Source organism: Candida jiufengensis (assembly GCF_024610255.1).
Source record: "Candida jiufengensis strain CBS 10846 chromosome Unknown scaffold2, whole genome shotgun sequence".
Taxonomy (NCBI): Eukaryota; Fungi; Ascomycota; class Pichiomycetes; order Serinales; family Debaryomycetaceae; genus Lodderomyces; species Lodderomyces jiufengensis.
In genome coordinates this window covers 1,299,448-1,320,343 of record NW_026261561.1, presented here as the reverse complement: position 1 = coordinate 1,320,343, position 20,896 = coordinate 1,299,448, and the positions used below count along the sequence as shown (strand labels likewise).

Sequence of the window (20,896 nt, the reverse complement as noted above, 5' to 3'; positions counted from 1 at the left end):
AGATACCGAGATCTCCAAATTTCAGTGATTAAATTTACGAAAAATTAAAACCATTTTTTCTATTCAATTTGAAACCGCAAATGTCGTATATATCTGATACAATCTCATATCAAATTGCCAAATATATCAAAGATAAGAATAAGTTTTGAGATCATTACCAATTTGTTATTTTGGAAAGTAAATTATGTAATTAAAATTGACACTCGTTTTATAGTTCTTCTCAAAAAATAAACAAGCCACCTTATCGTCTAACATTTGATAAGTATCGGATTCTTTTGCAGCCCTTTATTTACAAAAGATAAATGGCTTAGATAAATTTTGGGCTATTAGAGTCGAGAAGGAAGAAGAATATCCAAATTAATTTTAGACTAATTTCTCACGAATCGTATAAAATTTTTGGTCCAAGTCATCGAGTATAACATGATAAAAATTCACGGCTTTCAAATTATATTGTACCTGAAACCTGCATTTTATTGATCTGACGTTGACAAACTACATAACATCAAGTCTCCGAGAAACTTTTATTTTACCCCAATATGACGTCGATTATGAAAAATTGATTTGATCAATAGATTAATAATTTTACGAATAATTCGTAGTGATTATTGAAATTAGTTTACAAAATATTTAGTTAGTGCTGGTCACGACTTTTTATAGGTGTTTTATCAAATAAATATGTCGTAGTTTAATTTACGCAAGTAAAAATATTAATTAAATAAAACTTAATTAATTATTATTATAAATACTTTAATTAATTTCAACAAACCAAATTTTAATAATCTTTTAATAAACTAACAACAATCAATTGATAATTCAATTATATATTCAATTTATCCAGATTTATTTTTCAAAATTAATTGGATTGAACTTATTCATTAGTTGTCACAATATAATTTAAAAAAACGAGGATGAATTCAGAAAAAATTGTTGCTGTTATATTAGCTATATTTTTACCACCATTAGCTGTTTTTATGGTTAAAGGAATAAGTGGAGCTTTTTGGTTAAATTTAATTTTATGTATTTTCATCTGGTTTCCAGGTATTTTACATGCTTTATATGTTGTTTTATCTGATCCCACTGCTTAATTACAATAAGTGAGTTTTTTGGTTTTAAAAAAATTGAGGAGAAAGATATATCGACAAAAATTTGGATTTTGTATTCATTTAGTTTTTTTTCAAGTTTATGTTTGTTTAAGGATTGTTTTTTGTATCATAATGAAGAGTAAGATTCATTAGATGTATATGTTCCAAGAATGATTTTATTAGTTAAGTTTTATTTAGTTCCAGTGTCAAATATTAATACCAGCATTGAAAAGCTATATCATTATCAGTTCTAAAATTCTATGGTATTTTATCTCTGAGCTGTAAGCTATATGCTCTTATTGATCAATGCTTCGTATGTCAGAGTACAAGTTCATCTGAAGTGCAACGCAGTATTTAGCTTTTACTTTGTACAATTAGTACTTGAATAATCTGAACCGAAAAGAAAGTTATTCTATTATACAAAATTAAATAGTCACACGTTGCGGATTTATTTCAAACTGCTATATCTGTCGATATGTAGATAGCTTTATAAAGTAAATTATATTCAAAATTTGGTCAGTCCAATCATTAGATAAGATCAAAAGGAATTTATTATAAATATTTGAACATTCAAGTTATTATTACTAAAAGGGCTTAGTAGATTAATCAAAACAATTAATTCAATTGATAGACCAAAGTATATAAGTTTCTTAATTGGTCTAAACTTTATAATAAACTCACTAAAAAACAAATCTAATTTTTAGTTTAAATTTTTGATAGTTATCACAATATAATATAAAATGATAAATGTTATCTCTTAAATTTAATCGTAAATTTTTAAGAGAGAAAAAAGAAAAAAAAAATCATTAAGGGGAATTCAGGGGTTAAAGAAATTTAAAGAAATTTGAATTTTAATTAAATTTGAAATTAGGAACATTCTTTCCTTGCATTAAATATAGAAAATCAGTTCAGTAGCTAATGATATATTTTCAACTATGTATTCACGCCTTGTTGAATCGGATGTTTTATTCGAGATCTATGAAGCATTGCAAATCATTCAAGACAACTTTGAAACGGAATAATAATAAAAAGAAATAGCAAACAAAAATAATATTTGAATTTCTTTTTTCTAGTCAATTTATTATATTAATTATATATTTACTTCGAGGTATAAGTTTTGAAATAACAATAAGAATAATTTTTAAACATGATCATAGTTATTTTAATTCATGCAAATTGAGATATCTTTAACATTCTAGACTTTATATTAAAAATAATAATAAATAATTTAGTTGAAAAAATCAAAATTTAGTATTTTTATTCCATATCGTAATTTTAAGGGCTTCATTTTTATATTTTATAAATTAATATTTTTATTTTATCACAAGAAAGTAATAGATAAATAATTTTTGGAATTTTTCCAGAATATTAATTAAGAAAAAAAATTTAAAGTTGTAATCTAGTCGGTTGAATTAACCATTTGGTTAACTATATTCATAAATGATAAAAAAATAGAAATCCGATACATAGAGTATAGAAAATTTTTCAACACTAAGGTATAGGGTATTCTAACCATTTTATTAATCAATTTGTCGAAAGATTTTGACTTGCACCCTTAACTTAAAAATAAATATCATTGTCCAATTAAATCTTTCTATTTTATAATTGTTATAAAATGTTTAATCAATTGTACATTCAATAATTAAAGATTCTGAAAATTATTCCATACTAAAAAATAATTTGTGTATACTAATTTTTAGGGAAAAGTTAAGATTTACAATATTAAAAATTAAAGATATCAACTCGTTAAATTAACTTCTTAGATTTTGTGATAATTATTGAAAGTTTATCAATAGTTCAAATGTCCAATTTTTACATTTTGTTACTACTTTTATCTCTATAACTTTGTTTAATTTTATCCTGTTGTTTTAAATTGTAGATTGTTATTATAGCGGGGAGAGATATTAAATTCACACACTATTTAATAACTTATTCATTACTTTACAACAAGATCAACATCATTTCAATCAAAATTTATTTTACTCTTCAGGCGTGAGTACATATGAAAATTTATTATTATATTAATTCTACTTAATTAAATAGTTATAATTATAATGTATAGAAATAAAAAATTTCTCTCTTAATTTATTAATTAAAATAAAATAAAAATTTAAGTAATACAACATTTATATATTATTTCTTATCTTTAATTAATTGTTTTTAAAACAATTCAAATTTTATATATAATATATTTCAATTGTCTTCTTTTATTCAACAAACAATTTTATTATTGGATTTTTCTTAATGATACACATGATATAACTTTAAATAATCAATCATATTCTTATATCAAAATCTAAGATGTCATCAACAAAACTACTATCACAAAGTTTACAATCATCAACTAATCAACAAAAAGAAGAATCATCAGCAATTACTCCATCTAAAATATTACAACAATTTAAATTAAATACAAATTTATCAAATAATTCTAATAATTCCAATAATTCAAATAATTCAAATAATTTAAATAATTCAAGTAATTCCAATAATTCAGATAATATAAATACTGCCACAACTACACCTGATGATTCATTACCTCCATTTTCATTCTCAAAAAAACCATGTACTTTATCAAGTATAAATGAAATTTCAAATATCACCTCCAAGATAAATAATAATAATAAAAATAGAAGGTCAAATAAATCATCAACTAATAATAGTGTTAATAATAGTCCCAAATCAGATCATCAAATTGAATTTAAAGATTTTGATTATGATGAACAAATTAGATTTCCAAGAATGAATAGTAAAAACTATACTTATACTTATTCAACTAAAAAATCTTCTTTTAGTTCAAATGAAGATAAAAATAATATTTTACCTAAAAGAATAGAATCGTTTGAATCATTAAATAGTAATAAATCAGCAAAAAATACTAATAATAAAAATTCAATAATACAAGAAGAAAATAATCATAATACTAGCAACAACAACAACAACCATAACAATAATCATAACGATTATACCCCAGCAATATTTGACTTAAACCAACCAATAAGAAGATCATCAGAACCTCAAAAATGTGATAAATCAAACGATGAATTTAAATTATTATCAGAATATACCTCCAATAATTGTTGCATATATGAACCGAATCCAAGTACAAAAAGATCAAATACTCTTACCAATTTACCACTTACTCAAACACAAACTCAAGATTTTAAAAAACGACCAATGATGACACCAGCTGTTTTAAGACCACCTCCAATATTAAGTTCAACAAATAAATTAAATTATCAAAAAATTTTCACTATATTAAACATTGATTCTAAATCATTAGATTATAAATCAGAACCAACTCATATACATTGGAAATCAAATAATTCAACTCAACAATGTTATGGATGTTCTACAATTTTTTATTCAAAATTAATAACAATGATTTATGATGTACCAAAAAGACATCATTGTAGATTTTGTGGATTAATATTTTGTTTAGATTGTCTTGAAAATTCAAATAATGTATTACTTGATAAATTTGCAAATTTTATTATACCCATTAAATCACATATACCTAAAAATGTTACTAATGAATCCATTAAAATATGTAAAAAATGTTGTTCAATATATGATATATTAACTACAGAAATAACTCAACCTAAAAATTTCAAAAATTTAAAATTATCAGATATAAAACAATGGTTTTTACTTGTAGAAAATCCAAATTTATATCATTCATTTAGTCAAGCATATAATGATTCAACAATTTTAAGATTTAAACAATTTAGTTTGGGATCTAATGAAGATGATGAAATTAATGATAACAATTCTTTTAATGATAGAAGAGATTCAAATGGTGGTAGAAAAAGTAGTTTTGTTGTTAATGATTTATCAAATGATTGGAATTGGAGTTCATTTTGAAAGTTTAATAAGAATTAAAAATTACTTTTGTTTGATGTTTTACTTTGAGTATTTCAAAATGTTATTAGACTAAATTTCCGTCATAAGGTTTATTTATTTATTTATTTATTTATTTATTTATTCATTTATTTATTTTAATTGTTTTAGTTGTTATTATTTCAATTCTGGGTTATTTTAGATTCTTTTTATATTTTATTAAATTTGTATAAATTTTATAGAATTCATACTTATATTCGTACTTATATTTTATTCATTAATCATTTTTGACAGATTGAAAACGTACTTCGTAAATAATCTAGAAGTAACAGAAGTTTAATACTTACTTTATCTCTTAAAATCCTATTCATGTAATTAATTTAATCCGATAAATCAATTATACTCTTTTTGTGTACATAGACCAATTAATTACGCGTATATTGATAAACATGGCACGACTCTTTACGTGATTCTAGCCCTTTGTTTAAGACATATGGAGTAAAGGTACAAATAAAGTATAACAAATTTATCTTCCTAAAATTCTGTTTTCCACCAAAATTGAAGACTAGATTAATATCATTAGTCAATATGCTATTATTTGGCAGGTTTGTAATTTGATAACCAATAAACTCATAAATTCAATTGAATAGTATTATATAATAAACTATAAATAATAAATTAATAAAATTAGCCGTGCGATAAAAACGCGTGTTAAATTTCGATTCACTTTTCAGTTAATTCAATATTTAATTTATTTAATAGTCAATTAAAATTTTTGACGATTTATATTATTTATTCTTTTATCAATTATAATCAACAAATTTTTCAACATATTTACTTTACAACCAAAATATTAGAGTTCAATCAATCTAATTTAATTCAAATTCAAAGTTAAACACCAGAAGTATCAATTTATTCAATTTTGGGGATTTATTATACATAAATCAATATTATTAACTTATAATAAAATATTATATTTATAAACCAAGAAATAATTAAACGTTTCATTATTTTATTATAAAACCATTTTTGAAAGTAATTATTACAAATTTTTAGATTATTTGACTAAAATTTTAACGAAAAGATATAAACACATAAACAAACAAACAAATTAAAATTAAAAATTATCAACTTATTATCAATAATATTTTTCATCAAATATTTTTCATTCCATTAATTCTTCAAATATTATTATTTTAATACAAATATATACTTTTCTATCTTTAACTTAAGTCAATATTTTTATTATGTATCAACAACCTAATCATTCATATACTTCAACAGATTCATTACGAAGATTATCATCAAATAATCCATTTAGACAATATCAATCATCACAAATACAATCACAACCTTCATTAAATTTACAACCTTTACAACCTTACGCAAATCAAAATTCAAATCAACAAACAAAACATCTTTCTTTTAATAATACTAATACAAGTAATACTAGTAGAAATAGTAGTACAAATAATTTTTTAAAAAAATCACCAAGTTTAAGTAGAAGATCAACAAATTCAACTTTAAATACATTAAATACTTCAAATTCTCATTTTGATGATTGGGTTGAAAAAAATAAAAATTTTATGAAAAATCATTCAAGTGATGATGATAATAATGATGATGAATATTTCAACACCAACAATAATAGTTATACTGCTCAAGTAGTTAATAGAAGTAGTAAAGATAATGATCAAGATTCACAAATTAGTCCAAACAAGATATTAAGTTATTATCAAAATAATAATACTTCAATTGATAGTATTAATAATAATATTAACAACAATAATTCAAATAATGTAAAAATTCGAAGAAAAAATTCGAATTTATCAAGACCAGTTCAAATGCAAGCAATGAGAGCTGATAGTGATTCAAGTGTAAATTATAATTATAATAACAATAATAATAGGTATGTTTTTTTTTTTTTTCGTTTTGAAAGCAATAGTATTACTTATATACTATGAATTTAATGTTTTATATTAGAATGATAAATTCAATAAGTCAGGAATATAATGGAATAAGGCTAGTAATAATAATATGATTAATGCAGTTATATGACTTCATAAAATCATAGCCTTCAATAAGAGAGAATTAAAAAAAAGGGGAACAAATTGTTTATTTACTATTTACTATTTTATTTTCTAGCGAATGTTTAAAAGTACAATGAATTAAATAAAATTAAATCTAGTATTGCAATTTGATTGTTAAATTGTGGTATTAGTCAATATTAAATATTTAAATATAAACAATATAAAAAATGAATTATAGCAATTAAAAACATGGAGAGGAAAAAAAAATCAAAATAATAAGAGAGAAAGGAAATTAAAAATTTAAAATAAGAGAGAGAGAGAGAAAGTTTAACAAAACAAGAGAAAAAAAAAAAAATAATCATTTAATATTTGAAGTATTATCTTTAAATTAACAACCGGATTAATATTAATCATTTTATTCTTTTTAAAAATCTAATATAAAACATTATTCATCATTACAACATATAGTAAAATACTAACTAATACAATTACAGAAATATGAAATCTAATAATCCATTTGCATCTGCAATTAATGATTCAGATGATATATATTCAACATCAGAGAGAGAACCGTTATATCAACCACCAGTACAGCAACAACAACAACAACAACAACAACAACCAAGATCTACACCACCAGCAAGACCTCCAAAACCACAACAAGATGATTTTGCTCCACCATCATATGAAGAAGCTGCTGGAAAAGAAGCTGCAAAAAGAGAATATAGGAGAGAAAAAGAACATAATGGAAGTAGTAGTTCCAGCAATAATAATCCCTCCAGTAATGGACGTTCAAGAGAACATCGTTCAGGTTCAGATCCAAATAAACATCGTTCATCATCACATCATGCATCCAGAAGTCATCGTAAATCATCAAGTTCAAGAAATAAATCACCATCTAAAAAAAGAGTTGAACAAATACCTGCAAAAAATTTAGATACAATTGATAAATTAGATGTTACTGGATTTTTCGGAGGTGGATTTCATCATGATGGTCCATTTGATGCATGTACTCCTCATAGAAATAAAAATGTAAAACAAGCACCAGTAATGGCTTTCCCAGTTGATGGACCAAATAATTCAATTGCAGGATCAGGTGGTAATGTTAGTAAAGATGCACAAATGAAATTAGCATTTGGAAATTATGATGAAAATGATAAAAATGAAATTGTTGGTAGAAAATCTTCTATTGTGGAAGAACAAACACCTGCAATAAAGACAAATAGAGTATCAAATGATCCTTCAAGTATATATACTCCAAAACATAATCCATCAGTTATAAATTTTGATGCAACAGCAAAAACATTACCAGTACATGGTTATTCAACTGAAGGGTTAGGTTCAACTACTTTTATTGATGGTGCACCAGCTCCTGCACCAATAAGATCGAAATCTTTAAGTAGATCAGCAAAAACAAATTATAAAGATGATGAAAATTCTCCACCATCTCAACAAAATTCATTCCTTCGAAGAGTTAAAAGTTTGAAACATAGAACTAAATAAGAACTAAATAAGAGAATCTACGTAGTAACAGTTATTTTATAAGAAATATACAATTTATTTTAATTTAATAAACAATTGTGTTTGTATGTATTATATTTATCTCTTTAAATGTACATACTCTATTTTTGTACAACAACTTACTGCAAAAAAAATTATATCTAACAAAATTTTTCAATTTTTACAACCAAATTTAAAAAACCTAAACATCAATATGTTTAGATCACTAATATCAAAACGAAGTCTATCTTCACTTCCAGTAAACAAAACATTAGAAGTCTTAAAAGCAACAAACGCAAATTTCGAAGGTTTATTTTCAAACAAAGCTCTTACACAATTATGGTTTAATCAAGGTCAACAATTAATACAAGATTTAAATCAATATATTTCACAATCTTCTATACAAAAAGATGGAGAAGAATTAAATTTAAAAGAAATAATCAAATTAAGTATAAATAAATCTGAATTATATCATATAAATAAAAATGCTTCTAAATTATATAATTTAATTCAATTTTTCGAAAATATAAGACCATCAAATATACCAATAGAAATCAATAAACCAACACAATCAGACTTATTAAAAACTCCCACATCTCAATACGGAAACATCCCTACTGATGAAAACTTATTAGATTGGATAAATCAATCATTTGGATCATTAACTGAATTTCGTAATTTATTTTTAAATATTGGTTTATCAATAAAAGGTGATGGTAATGTATGGTTAGTTGCAGAATCAACAATGTCACAATTTCAAAAACATTTGGGGTTGGGAAATTCATTTGCTCAAAAACCAAGTTATCATAATTTATCAGTTTTAGCTACTTATAATGGTGGAATAATTGATGATTCTGAAAGATCAGGACAAATTAAAAGATTAAAATCATTACTTGATGAAGAAAAAAATGAAGAAGAGCTAAAACAAAATCCACTAAAATTAGGATCGATTGAAGATTCTGAATTTGAAAATTCTTATTTAAATAAAAATTTAATACCTGTTTTATGTATTGATGTATCACCAAAAAATTATTTATTAGATTATGGAGTTTTTGGTAAACGAAAATATTTAGAAAATTGTTGGGAATGTATTGATTGGGATATTGTTTTAAATAGATTACCTCCTAGATCTAAACAAGCCATAACTGTATAAAGAGATCATAAAAATTGTAAATAGAGTTTAAATTTAAAATAATTTACACTTATTTTATATTAACTATTCCTAGTTAGCCTCTTATTTTTTATTTTTAATAACTTTTGTAACAATTTCTTCAACTTCATCCCAATCATTAGTTGGTACTCTAGTCATTGTAATTTTGAAATAACCACATATATCATTCAAAATTTTAAAATCTTTTTTGTTTGAAACAAATGAAACTGATACACCAACTCTACCAAATCTACCAGTTCTACCAATTCTATGTAAATATGTAGAAGGATCAGCTTGCCCCTGAGGAGTTGTTGGTAAATCATAATTTACAACCATTGAAACTGATGCAATATCTATACCTCTTGCTAATACATTTGTAGTTATTAATACTTTTGATCTACCTTCTCTAAAATCATCAATTAATCGATCTCTTTCTGAATGTTCAAGACCTCCATGTAATAAACTTACTTTATGACCTGCATGTTTCATTTTTAAATAAACTTCATCAGCTGTATTTTTTCTTTCAACAAATATTATTGATGAACCAATAGTTAATAATCCATATAATTCACATAATACTTCAAATTTATGTTGTTCAGAATTACAATCCATATATAATTGTTTAATACCATCAACATTTAATTCTTCTTGTTTTAATTCTAATGAATTAGCATTAGGTACCATTTTTTCCGCAAATCTACGAACATCTTGTGGGAAAGTAGCACTAAATAATATTAATTGACATGTTTTTGGCATTTTATTTTTAATTCTAATACATTGATCACCTAAATTTTGTGCATCTAACATATTATCAGCTTCATCTAAAACAAATACTTTAATATTTCTTGTATCAATATATCTTCTATTCACAAAATCATTAACTATACCTGGTGTACCAACAATAATTTGAGAATCTACTTTATTTCTTTCAACTGATTCAGGTACAACTAATTGATATGTAATTTTAGAAAATTTCCCCATTGTTGTTATAACTTCCATAGTTTGTCTTGCTAATTCTCTTGTAGGAGCTAAACATATACATTGTGGTGCTTTAATTGATTCATCAACTCTTGATAACATAGTTAATGAAAAAGCTGCAGTTTTACCAGTACCTGATTGAGATTGACCAATCATATTTGTAGGAGGGTTTGATATTAATAAAGGTAATGCTTTTTCTTGAATTTTGGAAGGTTTATTGAATTTCATTGAATATAAACCTTTTAATAAACTTTCTTTTAATCCTAATTCTTCAAATGATTTTACTGAATATAATGGTGAATTTGGATCTGCTTGTAAATCAGCTAATTTAACTTGAACTTCATACTTGTTGGATATTAAATTTGTATCTTCTTGTTTTGGTTCTTCAGTTATTGATTCTGAATTTGTATCTGACATTGTTTCTGATTTAGTTTCTTGTTCTTTTGATGGTTCTTCTTTTGATGGTTCTTCATTTTTTATTGAGTCCTCTTTTGATGTTGCTGGTTTGTCTAATGACAAGCTGGCAAATAAGTCTGAAGCGACTGCATCTGCTTTCTCTCCTGCCATTGTTGTTGCAAGTTCAATGTTTGATCAATTGATTGAATTCGGAAATTTATAAGAGTAATATTATTTTTTCTTGTTCTATTGCATTTCGTAATTTTTATTTTCGCTTGATCTGAAAAATTTCTAGCACTTTGAGAATTTAGGTCGAAGAGCCGTGCGAGAGTGTATACTACGATGTTTTTTTTACAACCATTAATAATTTTAAATCGTTACTAAATTTGTGTGTTGATTAACTATGAACTATAAATTACAAAGTTTTAAATGATTATATATAAATCAATTATGAGTTCTCTAGCGTCTCAATTTTTAAATTATATATTTATTGTAGGTTGTATGAAAAATGATATGATATTAAGAATGGTGGAATTGTAGGTTTTGTTAAATTGACTTATCTTAATGGCATGAATCTTGATGAAGCATTACCAGCTCTACCGTGTCTAACTGGAGTATAAGTAATTGAAAATTCACCTAAATAATGACCAACCATTTCTGGTTTAATTTCAACAGTATTGAAAACTTTACCATTATAAACACCAACAACTGATCCAATCATTTCTGGAACAACAATCATATTTCTTAAATGAGTTTTGACAGTAGCTGGTCTTTCATTTGGTTCAGTAGCAGCTCTTGCAGCTCTTAATTTTTTAATTAAACCCATTGGTTTAGCATCTATACCTCTTGAAAATCTTCTTCTTACTCTAGCACCACATAATTTGGTGAATTCTTCAGTTGGCATTTCAACTAAATCTTTTAAATCAACTCCTTTGAAGGAAAATTGTTTGAAGGTTCTCTTCTTTTTTTCAGCTATAAAATTGGTTAGTATTCATATGTTTAGTGATTTGTCATATGTCTGATATGCTGAACTCTCTTGATGATGTTTTGAGTTTCTTGATATTTTTGAGTAGTTTGTAGTAACCTTGAGTGAAAAAGTATTTGGTGAACGGTAGTATTAAATTTTTGATGTATTCTCCCAATACTTAATTTAACATTAAACAGTAATAATCCCCAAATGATCCTTCTTGTATTGTATTACATTTATCAGTTCTGATATCATTGACATATTTAATAATTATTTAAAGTTGATTAAACATACTAGCATCAACCATGTTCTATAATAATTTTGTTGTTAATATATGTGAAAGAGGTTTAAAATTGAAAATTATAAAAATCTTTTTCTCTCTTTCTCTTTGTTTTGTTAGTATTGAATTTTTCACTTAATTTACCTAATAATTTTATTATTATTATTTACTATGTGTAAATTTCTCTCTCTGTAATAACTTTGTACTATCAAAACGGCTACCACCTGTGTTTGTTCTGCGTAATACTTTACAGTACTAAATACTGTATATAAGGTAATGTTTTAATAGTCACATTTAGCCCTAACGTGTTGCACGTGAATGTCACCTGTTTTGTAAGTGTAATAAATATTTTTTTTTTTCATCACGAGAGACATTATCAAAAATTGAAAAATTAAATTTAACTTAATTTAATATATTAATACAACCAAAGGATAGTCTGCCGTTTGTTTGCTTAAAAGTGATTATTCTCCATAATATTACATTAATAACATATAAAAAATGAAATATTTAGCTGCTTATTTATTATTAGTTCAAGGTGGTAACTCATCCCCATCTGCTTCAGATATTTCAAATGTTTTAGAATCAGTTGGTATTGAAGTTGAAGAATCAAGATTAAATTCATTATTAAAAGATTTAGAAGGTAAAGATATCAATGAATTAATTGCTGAAGGTAACACCAAATTAGCTTCAGTTCCATCAGGTGGTGCTGCTGTTTCATCAGGTTCAGGTGCTTCAGCTGCTGCTGGTGGTGCAACTGAAGAAGCTGCTGAAGAAGAAAAAGAAGAAGAAAAAGAAGAATCTGATGATGATATGGGTTTCGGTTTATTCGATTAAGGATGCTATTAAAATATAAAATTGTTTTTTCATTTTAAAATGTTATTATACTATTTGAATATTTGGATATTATTCTATAATCAAACAACTGAATACAAAAAACTAATAATAAAATATTGTCTTTCTTATGTAGAAATGTTTTAACGCGAACTCAAAATGGTATCAAAATTGAAATAAAATTTCAAGTTTATAACAGAACCAAGTTAGGAAGAGCTAAGATTGAGTATAATTACGGTCAAAATAAAATATGAATTGCGTAAAAAGTTTGTACGAGCAATGCTCTGAAAAGATCAAATTAATTACCCAAGATATCACTACTTTATTTCTTTTTACATTTTTCTCTAAGATCATATTGGAGTAAAACGAAGTCATAAAAAGAAAGCTTTACTAAAATACATGGGCAAAATTTCTGAAAATTCTTACAATTTCAAGTTTAGTTGTTTTTGTTATACTCATTTCTGGTGCTTCAGTTCCAAATATTTCAGCTTTATTCCAAGATCCTAAAGCTTTGCTGTTGGGTTGGATTTTCTATGAGCAAATTTATCAGGAAAATAGACAGAAATTTCAATGTCCAAAATAAATTCAATGACTTACAAAAAGATGTGTTATCTCACATTTCGGTTGATAGAGACGCTACTCATATGTTTCGTAGATATTCTATTTATCAGCAATTATGTTGATACTTATTATATAATTCGTTTATACAGTAAATTTGTTTATCATATTATAAGTTTTAGAGGTATTAATACTACGAAGCATTAGAAATTCAATCCGTTAACAAAACAGGTGTATAAGACTCATTCTAAACAGGTATACCAATCATCAAAGTCAATTGTTATAATTTTGTATAATACCCCCTAAGATTTCTCAATTAGTATCATTTTAATTAACTAATTCACTGGACTATAAATTGTCTTAATATAAATTTAAAAAACGGGATTCATTATTCGAATCCGAATTTAAATTAAGTGATATAATTTTAAGTACATATGGTAATTAGTTTTGGCGAAATTCTAATAACTAGTAGGTTTCATAACTCAATTTTTATAACTCATGAAAGAAAAGAAATTAAAATTGAGAGAGTTAAAAAATAAAAATGAAAATAAAAAAAACGAAAATAAAAAAAATAAAAAAAATAAAAAAATAAAAAAAATAAAAAAAATTATCATTAAAATAAAAAATAAAAATAAAATTAAATAATATTAATTTTATAAAACCGATCGATGCAACCGTTATCCTTCAAACTAATTGTTCTATTATATTAATTATATGGGGTATTCAATATATATATTCTTATTGACCCTTTTTTAACCGTACTGGCTTTATTCTAGTGATTAACTCCTATATTTTTCCCAACATCTATTCAATGTATAAGACTTTAATTTTCCAAGGTTTTAATAGTATGCAAGTGACGACTAAATGACACAAATACAATTCAAATTTATTATCATTTTGATCAGTATACTTCAGTGAGGCGGACAACCAAGTTGTTCAGTACTTCAATTAACAGTTTAAAGCATCAAATTCATATCACTGGAAGACCCTTACATATTTAATTAATAAATAGGTCATCAATTAATAATGTTTCATAAATACTTTAAATTGTATTACAAAATCGGTTATTAATTTATTATTAATATTATTAATACTTAAATATAATTATACTCGTAAAAAAAAAAAATTATTAAATTGATCATGCCCAAAATCTAAAATTTTATGTCATAAACTAAATTTATGATAGTAAAATTAATAGCGATTAAATCTGAATTAAGATCTCCAAGTATTCTTGAGTAGAACTTAAAAGTATTTATAACCCTAATTAGGATTCTACAATATCCTAGAACTTTATGTCATATATTAACTTTTTCAAAACATACCAACAATGTGGTCCGCACTTTCGTTTATTCCCCATACTAATTGGAACAATAATATCGAGTTTGTAACCGTCCTACCGATTACTTTGTAATTATTAAACATTAAATTTTTGAGTATATCTCCAGTTCTCAACTACGGTAAGAAATATCTTCCTTTTCATATTTCTTATGCCTAAACAATGACATTTTTGATCAATCGGTACTTTTTGTTGCAGTTACAGGTCAGAGTGGAACCCATAAAGTGTATTTCAAAGATGCTTAAAGAATCAGGAACATGTTGAAGTTTAAGCGGCTTTTAGCAAATTAAAGCTTATCGGGATCTATTTATTTCTTTTTGATAATTTTTGTAGTAGATCATTTTTATTTTTCAATACTTTCATGTTACAGACTTGTCCATCTAGCTTGCTAAATGTAAGTAATCATTCTGATTTCAAACACTAGAAGGAATAGGTCCTGAACTTTCATAATCAAATCAGTAAATACTGCAAGATTCACATATAGAAGTAATTAAGAAAAATAAAATTTAATAAGTAATTACTCAATCGGAATTAAAATTAAATAAAAACATAAAAAATTTTAAATTCTTTTTTTTGAAACACATAGTTAATATTTAATTTTAATTTATTTAAATTTAATAATTTGTACATGATACAAATTTAACTTTTCAACAGTAATATAATACAGAAAATTAATTAACGTTTAGATGGTTTGAAATTTTCATTTTGCATCATAAATCATATACTTAAACTCACATGATGCATAATTCTTATTTTTTTTTTAGTTTAATTATTTAATATTGTTATTAATATTATGATGTTAATAAGTATTTTTTATACTTAATAAATTTATATGGAAAAGTAAAGTATTTAATTATTAAAATTGATAAATCTACATATATATTGTTTCACTTTTTCTCGATATATTTTTAATATTTCACTATTTTACTTTATTTTCATGAATTTTGAAGCAATTGGGGACAAACATAGTCTCAATTGTAAACGGGACAACAAAAAAAATGAATCAAAATGAAGTTGATTCATCTAATACAAATTCAACTACAAATAAAAGAAGTAATTTTCAATTCACTTATGATTCAGAAAATTTTTTACTTTCTTTAATTTATAAATATAAAGAAGATATTTTCACAAGGGGTAATAGAATCAAAACTTGGGAAAAAGTACTAAATGAATTCAATTTGAAATTTAATTCTAACATCATACAAAGCAGAACTATCAATCATAGATTTCAAACATTAAAGTCAAATTTAAAAAATAAATTAATTCATGAAAGCCATCCTATACATCAAATTAATTTAAATGAAAATGAAAGACTAGTACTTAATATTTTGGAATATATGTACACAAATAATTTTTGTTCAACAAATCCATATTATTTAAATTCATCATCGTCATCATCATCAAATGTTCAAGAGAACAAAGACCCAATTAGTAGTGGAGATAATCAACAAGATTATTCTAGTGAAAATTTATCAGGTACTACTTCAAATCAGAATCAATTTTCAAGAATACCTACAAATGATCAACAAAATCAATATGTATTGCATAATTTGGACTCAGTGACTGAAGCTAAGCTACCCCATAATTTATTTCAGCATCAAGTCCACAATCATCAACATCAACAGCACCAACAAGAACAGGAGCATCACCACCAACAACAACAACAACAATTTGTTGAAACTCCTCAATTGACCACTCAACAAATTGAAAATTTTAATTCATCAATAAATCTTCCAAATAATAATGACAATTATCAACAAGATATTTTTAAAACTCAATTTTCTTTAGCTTCTCAATTCAATTCAAATCAACAATTACATCAGGACGAGCCGAGGCAAATAAGGTCAAGGCATTTATCAATCTCAACTCCAACTTTCGAACATCCAAGATACGCGTCTTCTTCATTATCATCAAACCAATCTTTGCAGCAAAATCAACAAAATAGTATGCAAAATGATCCAATACTAGAAGGGCAAGCGAGACAATATCAACAACACGATCATTCAGAGAAACAAAGCAAATCTCGATTTATACCTCAACAACTGCAACTGCAACAACTGCAACTGCAACTGCAACAACAAGTTCCACCACAAAATGCATTACAATCAATATTAAAACAAATGATAAATTTACAAAACCAAAACAATTTACAAATTGCGAATTTAAATCAGGATTTACAAAGTTTTAAAACTGACATTGTAAATAAAATTGAAAATTTGACGAGCTTAATAAATAATCAACAGTCAATAAACATTTCACAACAAGGAAGATCATCATTATCATCATCAAAGGGAGCTAGATCGAATGACGATATGACAATTGATAGGGAGTCTTTAAGTCATCAAGATACGATATCAAGTGATTCTGGTTAAAACGTTTGATTATTATTTATTTAAAATGATAGAATGATTCATTAATAGAGAGTTTTTATACACAATAAATATGCCTACTTTTTTCTTAACGTTTACAATAATCCAAAGTAGTAATTTTCACTTCAAAAATTTTTAAAATCGGCTAGAACTTACTCTAAAACTCCCAATTATTTAAAACGTTTTTTTTTCCCAATACTTTATATGTTTAACTGTCTATTTAGCTTAATCTTATCTTTTTTCTTTTCTGATTCAATATCTATTTAATTGCATAAACTTTATCCATATAACTATATAATTATAGGTCATATGACTGCCTTATTACTGTGACATTGATTGATTGTAAAAGACTATTAATTTAGTAAAACGACCATCAGATTGTAGCAAATTATGGAACAGATTTTGGTAGCATGATTATAAATTCTAAAATCGGATGCAAACTAAGCTATTCGGTGCACTAATAAGCCATAATGCGTGGGAGAAATCCATCAACTCGATGTAGAGCCGAAACGGGCTCTACACGAAGCTAAGAATCGAGCTTTTCCCGAAGATGCTTTTTTTTTACTTATAAGTACTTCACTTGGAAAAAGTATCGAAGAAAAAGATAATTTGAAGGAAAAGTAAATGATAGAAGAACAATATGGTCATTAAATTTCAGCTCGAAAGTATGAAATTTCATTACTTTAATATCACAAATTAGTTTCAAATGAAATTATAAACAAGAACATTTAAGTGGTTTTTTCAATATGTAACAACAAACTAAACTTTAATTTTGAATTTTGTGTTATCGTAATTAATTATAATATTCTTAAAAAAGTTTATTTTTTATTTTTATTTTTTTTTTAATATCTAATAATAAAAACAAAAAGATAAAACATAATATTAAACAGATCAGAACTTATCACATAAATCAATTATTATTTACTCAATTCATGATATCAATAACATATGAACAATATAAATTTATATGACAATCAAAGTCATAATCATGATGATGATCGACTATATAGACCACATTCAACTAGAGTAGCTAGTTATCAAGTTTTAATTGCTTCATCATTAGGTTTATTTACTTTATTTACATTTTCAATATTAAGAATTAAATATCCTAAAATATATATTGCAAATTTTAATAATTTGAATTTTAGTACTCATTCAAAGACAAGAAGAAATTTACCTAAATTGTCAAATTCTCTTTTTGGATGGATTCCAATTGTTTTTAAAATTAATGAATCAGAGATTTTGGAACATGCTGGATTAGATGCTGTTGTGTTCTTGGGATTTTTCAAGATGTGTATTAAGATTATTGGAGTTATGTTGATTTTAGCTATTACAATTATTTCACCAATTAGGTATAAATTTACTGGGAGATTAGATCAAGATTATCCAGATGATGATGATGAAAATAATGGAACCTCAATTCATTCAAGGCAACTACTACATGGTACAAGTTTGAATGAAAATGAATCATATCAACATTACTTGTGGCTTTATACAATATTCACATACGTTTTTACATTTGTCACTGCGTATTTTTTATTTGATGAAACAAACAAAGTTGTAAATATGCGTCAAAAATACCTTGGTGGCCAGAATTCAATTACAGATAGAACTGTAAAAATATCCGGTATACCTGGGATACTAAGGGATGAGATCATATTGAAAAGACATATCAACAATTTAAATATAGGGGAGGTGGAATCAATTTTAATTGTTAGAGAATGGCAAAACTTAAACAAACTTTTTAGATTAAGAAATAAGATCTTGAAAAAACTAGAAAGTTATTGGGTTGAATATTTTCAAAAAAATGGGATTGAGAATAAGTCAGATTTATTAACTGCTGATTTACTGCCAACTTTAGGAGAACTGATAAACTTACCAAGTAGTAATGGACCAATTGATGATGATGCAAGATCAGTTAATTCAACAATCTTACAACAAATTACAGAGATAGTGGAAGCTACTTCAAATTCAAATTCAATAAATGACTTGTACTTAGCTGAGAGTAATATTATGACAAGACCAAAATTTCGTAAAGGTTGGTTTGGTTTATTTGGTCCAAAAATTGATGCAATTAATTTCTTTACTGAGAAGTTAAAAATTGTTGATACACAAATTGAAAAATCGAGAAGAAAAGAATATGCTCCAACCTCAACTGCATTTTTAACTATAAAATCAGTAGCTCAAGCTCAAATGTTGGCTCAAGCTGTATTAGATCCAAAAGTCAACCATTTAATTACAAGTTTAGCACCTGCACCTCATGATATACGATGGGATAATTTATGTTTAACAAGACAAGAAAGAAACTCAAGGATTTTCATAGTGACTTTACTAATTGGATTGATAAGTATTTTATTGGTATTCCCAGTAAGATATATTGCAAGTTTTTTAAATACAAAAAGTATAAGTAAAATTTGGCCATCATTAGGTGAAGCAATTAAAAATCATAAATGGGCCAAAACATTGATAACAGGATTATTACCTACTTATTTATTTACAATTTTAAATATAATTATACCATTTTTTTACGTTTGGATATCAAAAAAGCAAGGATTTTCATCTCATAGTGATGAAGAATTATCTTCAATTGCCAAAAATTTTTTCTATATTTTTGTTAATTTATTTTTAGTTTTCACAACTTTTGGTACTGCTTCATTAAGTGATACAACTAAAATAGCTTATGATTTAGCTCAATCTTTAAGGGATTTATCATTATTTTATGTTGATTTTATAATTTTACAAGGGTTGGCTATTTTCCCATTTAAGTTGTTATTGTTGGGAAACTTAATCAAATTTTCATGGAAATCTTTATTTTCATGTAAAACTCCAAGAGATTATTTAAAATTATATAAACCACCTGATTTTAATTTTGGTTTACAATTACCTCAACCTATTTTATTATTCATTATAACTTTAAATTATTCAATTATTTCATCAAAAGTTTTGATTAGTGCTTTTATAACATTCATTATTGGTTATGGAGTGAGTAAATATTTATTACTTTATGCTTGTATTCATTCCCCTCATTCAACTGGTAGAATTTTGGTTATGATTTTTAGAAGAATAATACTCGGACTTTTAATATTTCAAATCACAATGGTTGGGACTCTAGCATTACAAGAAGCATTCATATGTGCAGCATTTCTAGCTCCTTTACCAGTGATAACAATGTATTTTTTATGGTGTTTTGAAAATCAATATATACCATTATCAACATTTATAGCTTTAAGAGCAATAGAAAATAATCAATCCGTTAATAATTTATTAGATATAGAACAACAACAAAATAATGAAAATAATCAAACTTTAGATGAAAGAAGAGAATTTAATACAAATTATGAATATCCGAATTTAATTTGTGATTTAAATGGTCCAATGATTGCTTTAGATGGTTCTGATGTTTTATTTATTGATAATGATGGTAATACAATATGTAAAAAACAAAATTTTAAAGAATTGGAGAGTTATTGATTAAATAGTTTTATTGTAGAAGATATAAAAAAAAACCGTTTGAGATTTTATTGTAGAAAACTTCCTGAGATTATTTCACTTGTATTAAAGTATATATCACTTTTGATT

General features: G+C 25.0%; 8 protein-coding genes across 8 annotated transcripts; 6 read left to right on the top strand and 2 right to left on the bottom strand. All coding sequences in view use genetic code 12, as the record gives it.

The window, feature by feature from the left end:
• Positions 1-3,383: 3,383 nt before the first annotated feature.
• KGF54_003610 (uncharacterized protein) lies at positions 3,384-4,946 on the top strand (the record flags this gene model as incomplete). The annotated part of the gene is made up of 1 exon (XM_051764218.1): positions 3,384-4,946. The coding sequence occupies one exon, from the start codon at positions 3,384-3,386 to the stop codon at positions 4,944-4,946; it is 1,563 nt and encodes a 520-aa protein (XP_051619670.1).
• Positions 4,947-6,169: 1,223 nt separating this feature from the next.
• KGF54_003609 (uncharacterized protein) lies at positions 6,170-8,455 on the top strand (the record flags this gene model as incomplete). Its single annotated transcript, XM_051764216.1, has 2 exons — positions 6,170-6,831; positions 7,447-8,455. The coding sequence occupies 2 exons, from the start codon at positions 6,170-6,172 to the stop codon at positions 8,453-8,455; spliced, it is 1,671 nt and encodes a 556-aa protein (XP_051619669.1).
• Positions 8,456-8,666: 211 nt separating this feature from the next.
• On the top strand, positions 8,667-9,605 carry KGF54_003608 (mitochondrial 37S ribosomal protein mS43; the record flags this gene model as incomplete). Its single annotated transcript, XM_051764215.1, has 1 exon — positions 8,667-9,605. One exon carries the CDS (start codon positions 8,667-8,669, stop codon positions 9,603-9,605), a length of 939 nt encoding a protein of 312 aa, XP_051619668.1.
• An 81-nt stretch (positions 9,606-9,686) lies between these two features.
• Positions 9,687-11,147, bottom strand: DBP5 (ATP-dependent RNA helicase; the record flags this gene model as incomplete). The annotated part of the gene is made up of 1 exon (XM_051764214.1): positions 9,687-11,147. One exon carries the CDS (start codon positions 11,145-11,147, stop codon positions 9,687-9,689), a length of 1,461 nt encoding a protein of 486 aa, XP_051619667.1.
• A 385-nt stretch (positions 11,148-11,532) lies between these two features.
• Positions 11,533-12,250, bottom strand: RPS15 (40S ribosomal protein uS19; the record flags this gene model as incomplete). Its single annotated transcript, XM_051764213.1, has 2 exons — positions 11,533-11,948; positions 12,238-12,250. The coding sequence occupies 2 exons, from the start codon at positions 12,248-12,250 to the stop codon at positions 11,533-11,535; spliced, it is 429 nt and encodes a 142-aa protein (XP_051619666.1).
• Positions 12,251-12,721: 471 nt separating this feature from the next.
• Positions 12,722-13,057, top strand: RPP2B (ribosomal protein P2; the record flags this gene model as incomplete). Its single annotated transcript, XM_051764212.1, has 1 exon — positions 12,722-13,057. One exon carries the CDS (start codon positions 12,722-12,724, stop codon positions 13,055-13,057), a length of 336 nt encoding a protein of 111 aa, XP_051619665.1.
• A 2,889-nt stretch (positions 13,058-15,946) lies between these two features.
• On the top strand, positions 15,947-17,320 carry KGF54_003604 (uncharacterized protein; the record flags this gene model as incomplete). Its single annotated transcript, XM_051764211.1, has 1 exon — positions 15,947-17,320. The coding sequence occupies one exon, from the start codon at positions 15,947-15,949 to the stop codon at positions 17,318-17,320; it is 1,374 nt and encodes a 457-aa protein (XP_051619664.1).
• A 945-nt stretch (positions 17,321-18,265) lies between these two features.
• Positions 18,266-20,788, top strand: KGF54_003603 (uncharacterized protein; the record flags this gene model as incomplete). The annotated part of the gene is made up of 1 exon (XM_051764210.1): positions 18,266-20,788. The coding sequence occupies one exon, from the start codon at positions 18,266-18,268 to the stop codon at positions 20,786-20,788; it is 2,523 nt and encodes an 840-aa protein (XP_051619663.1).
• Positions 20,789-20,896: the final 108 nt, after the last annotated feature.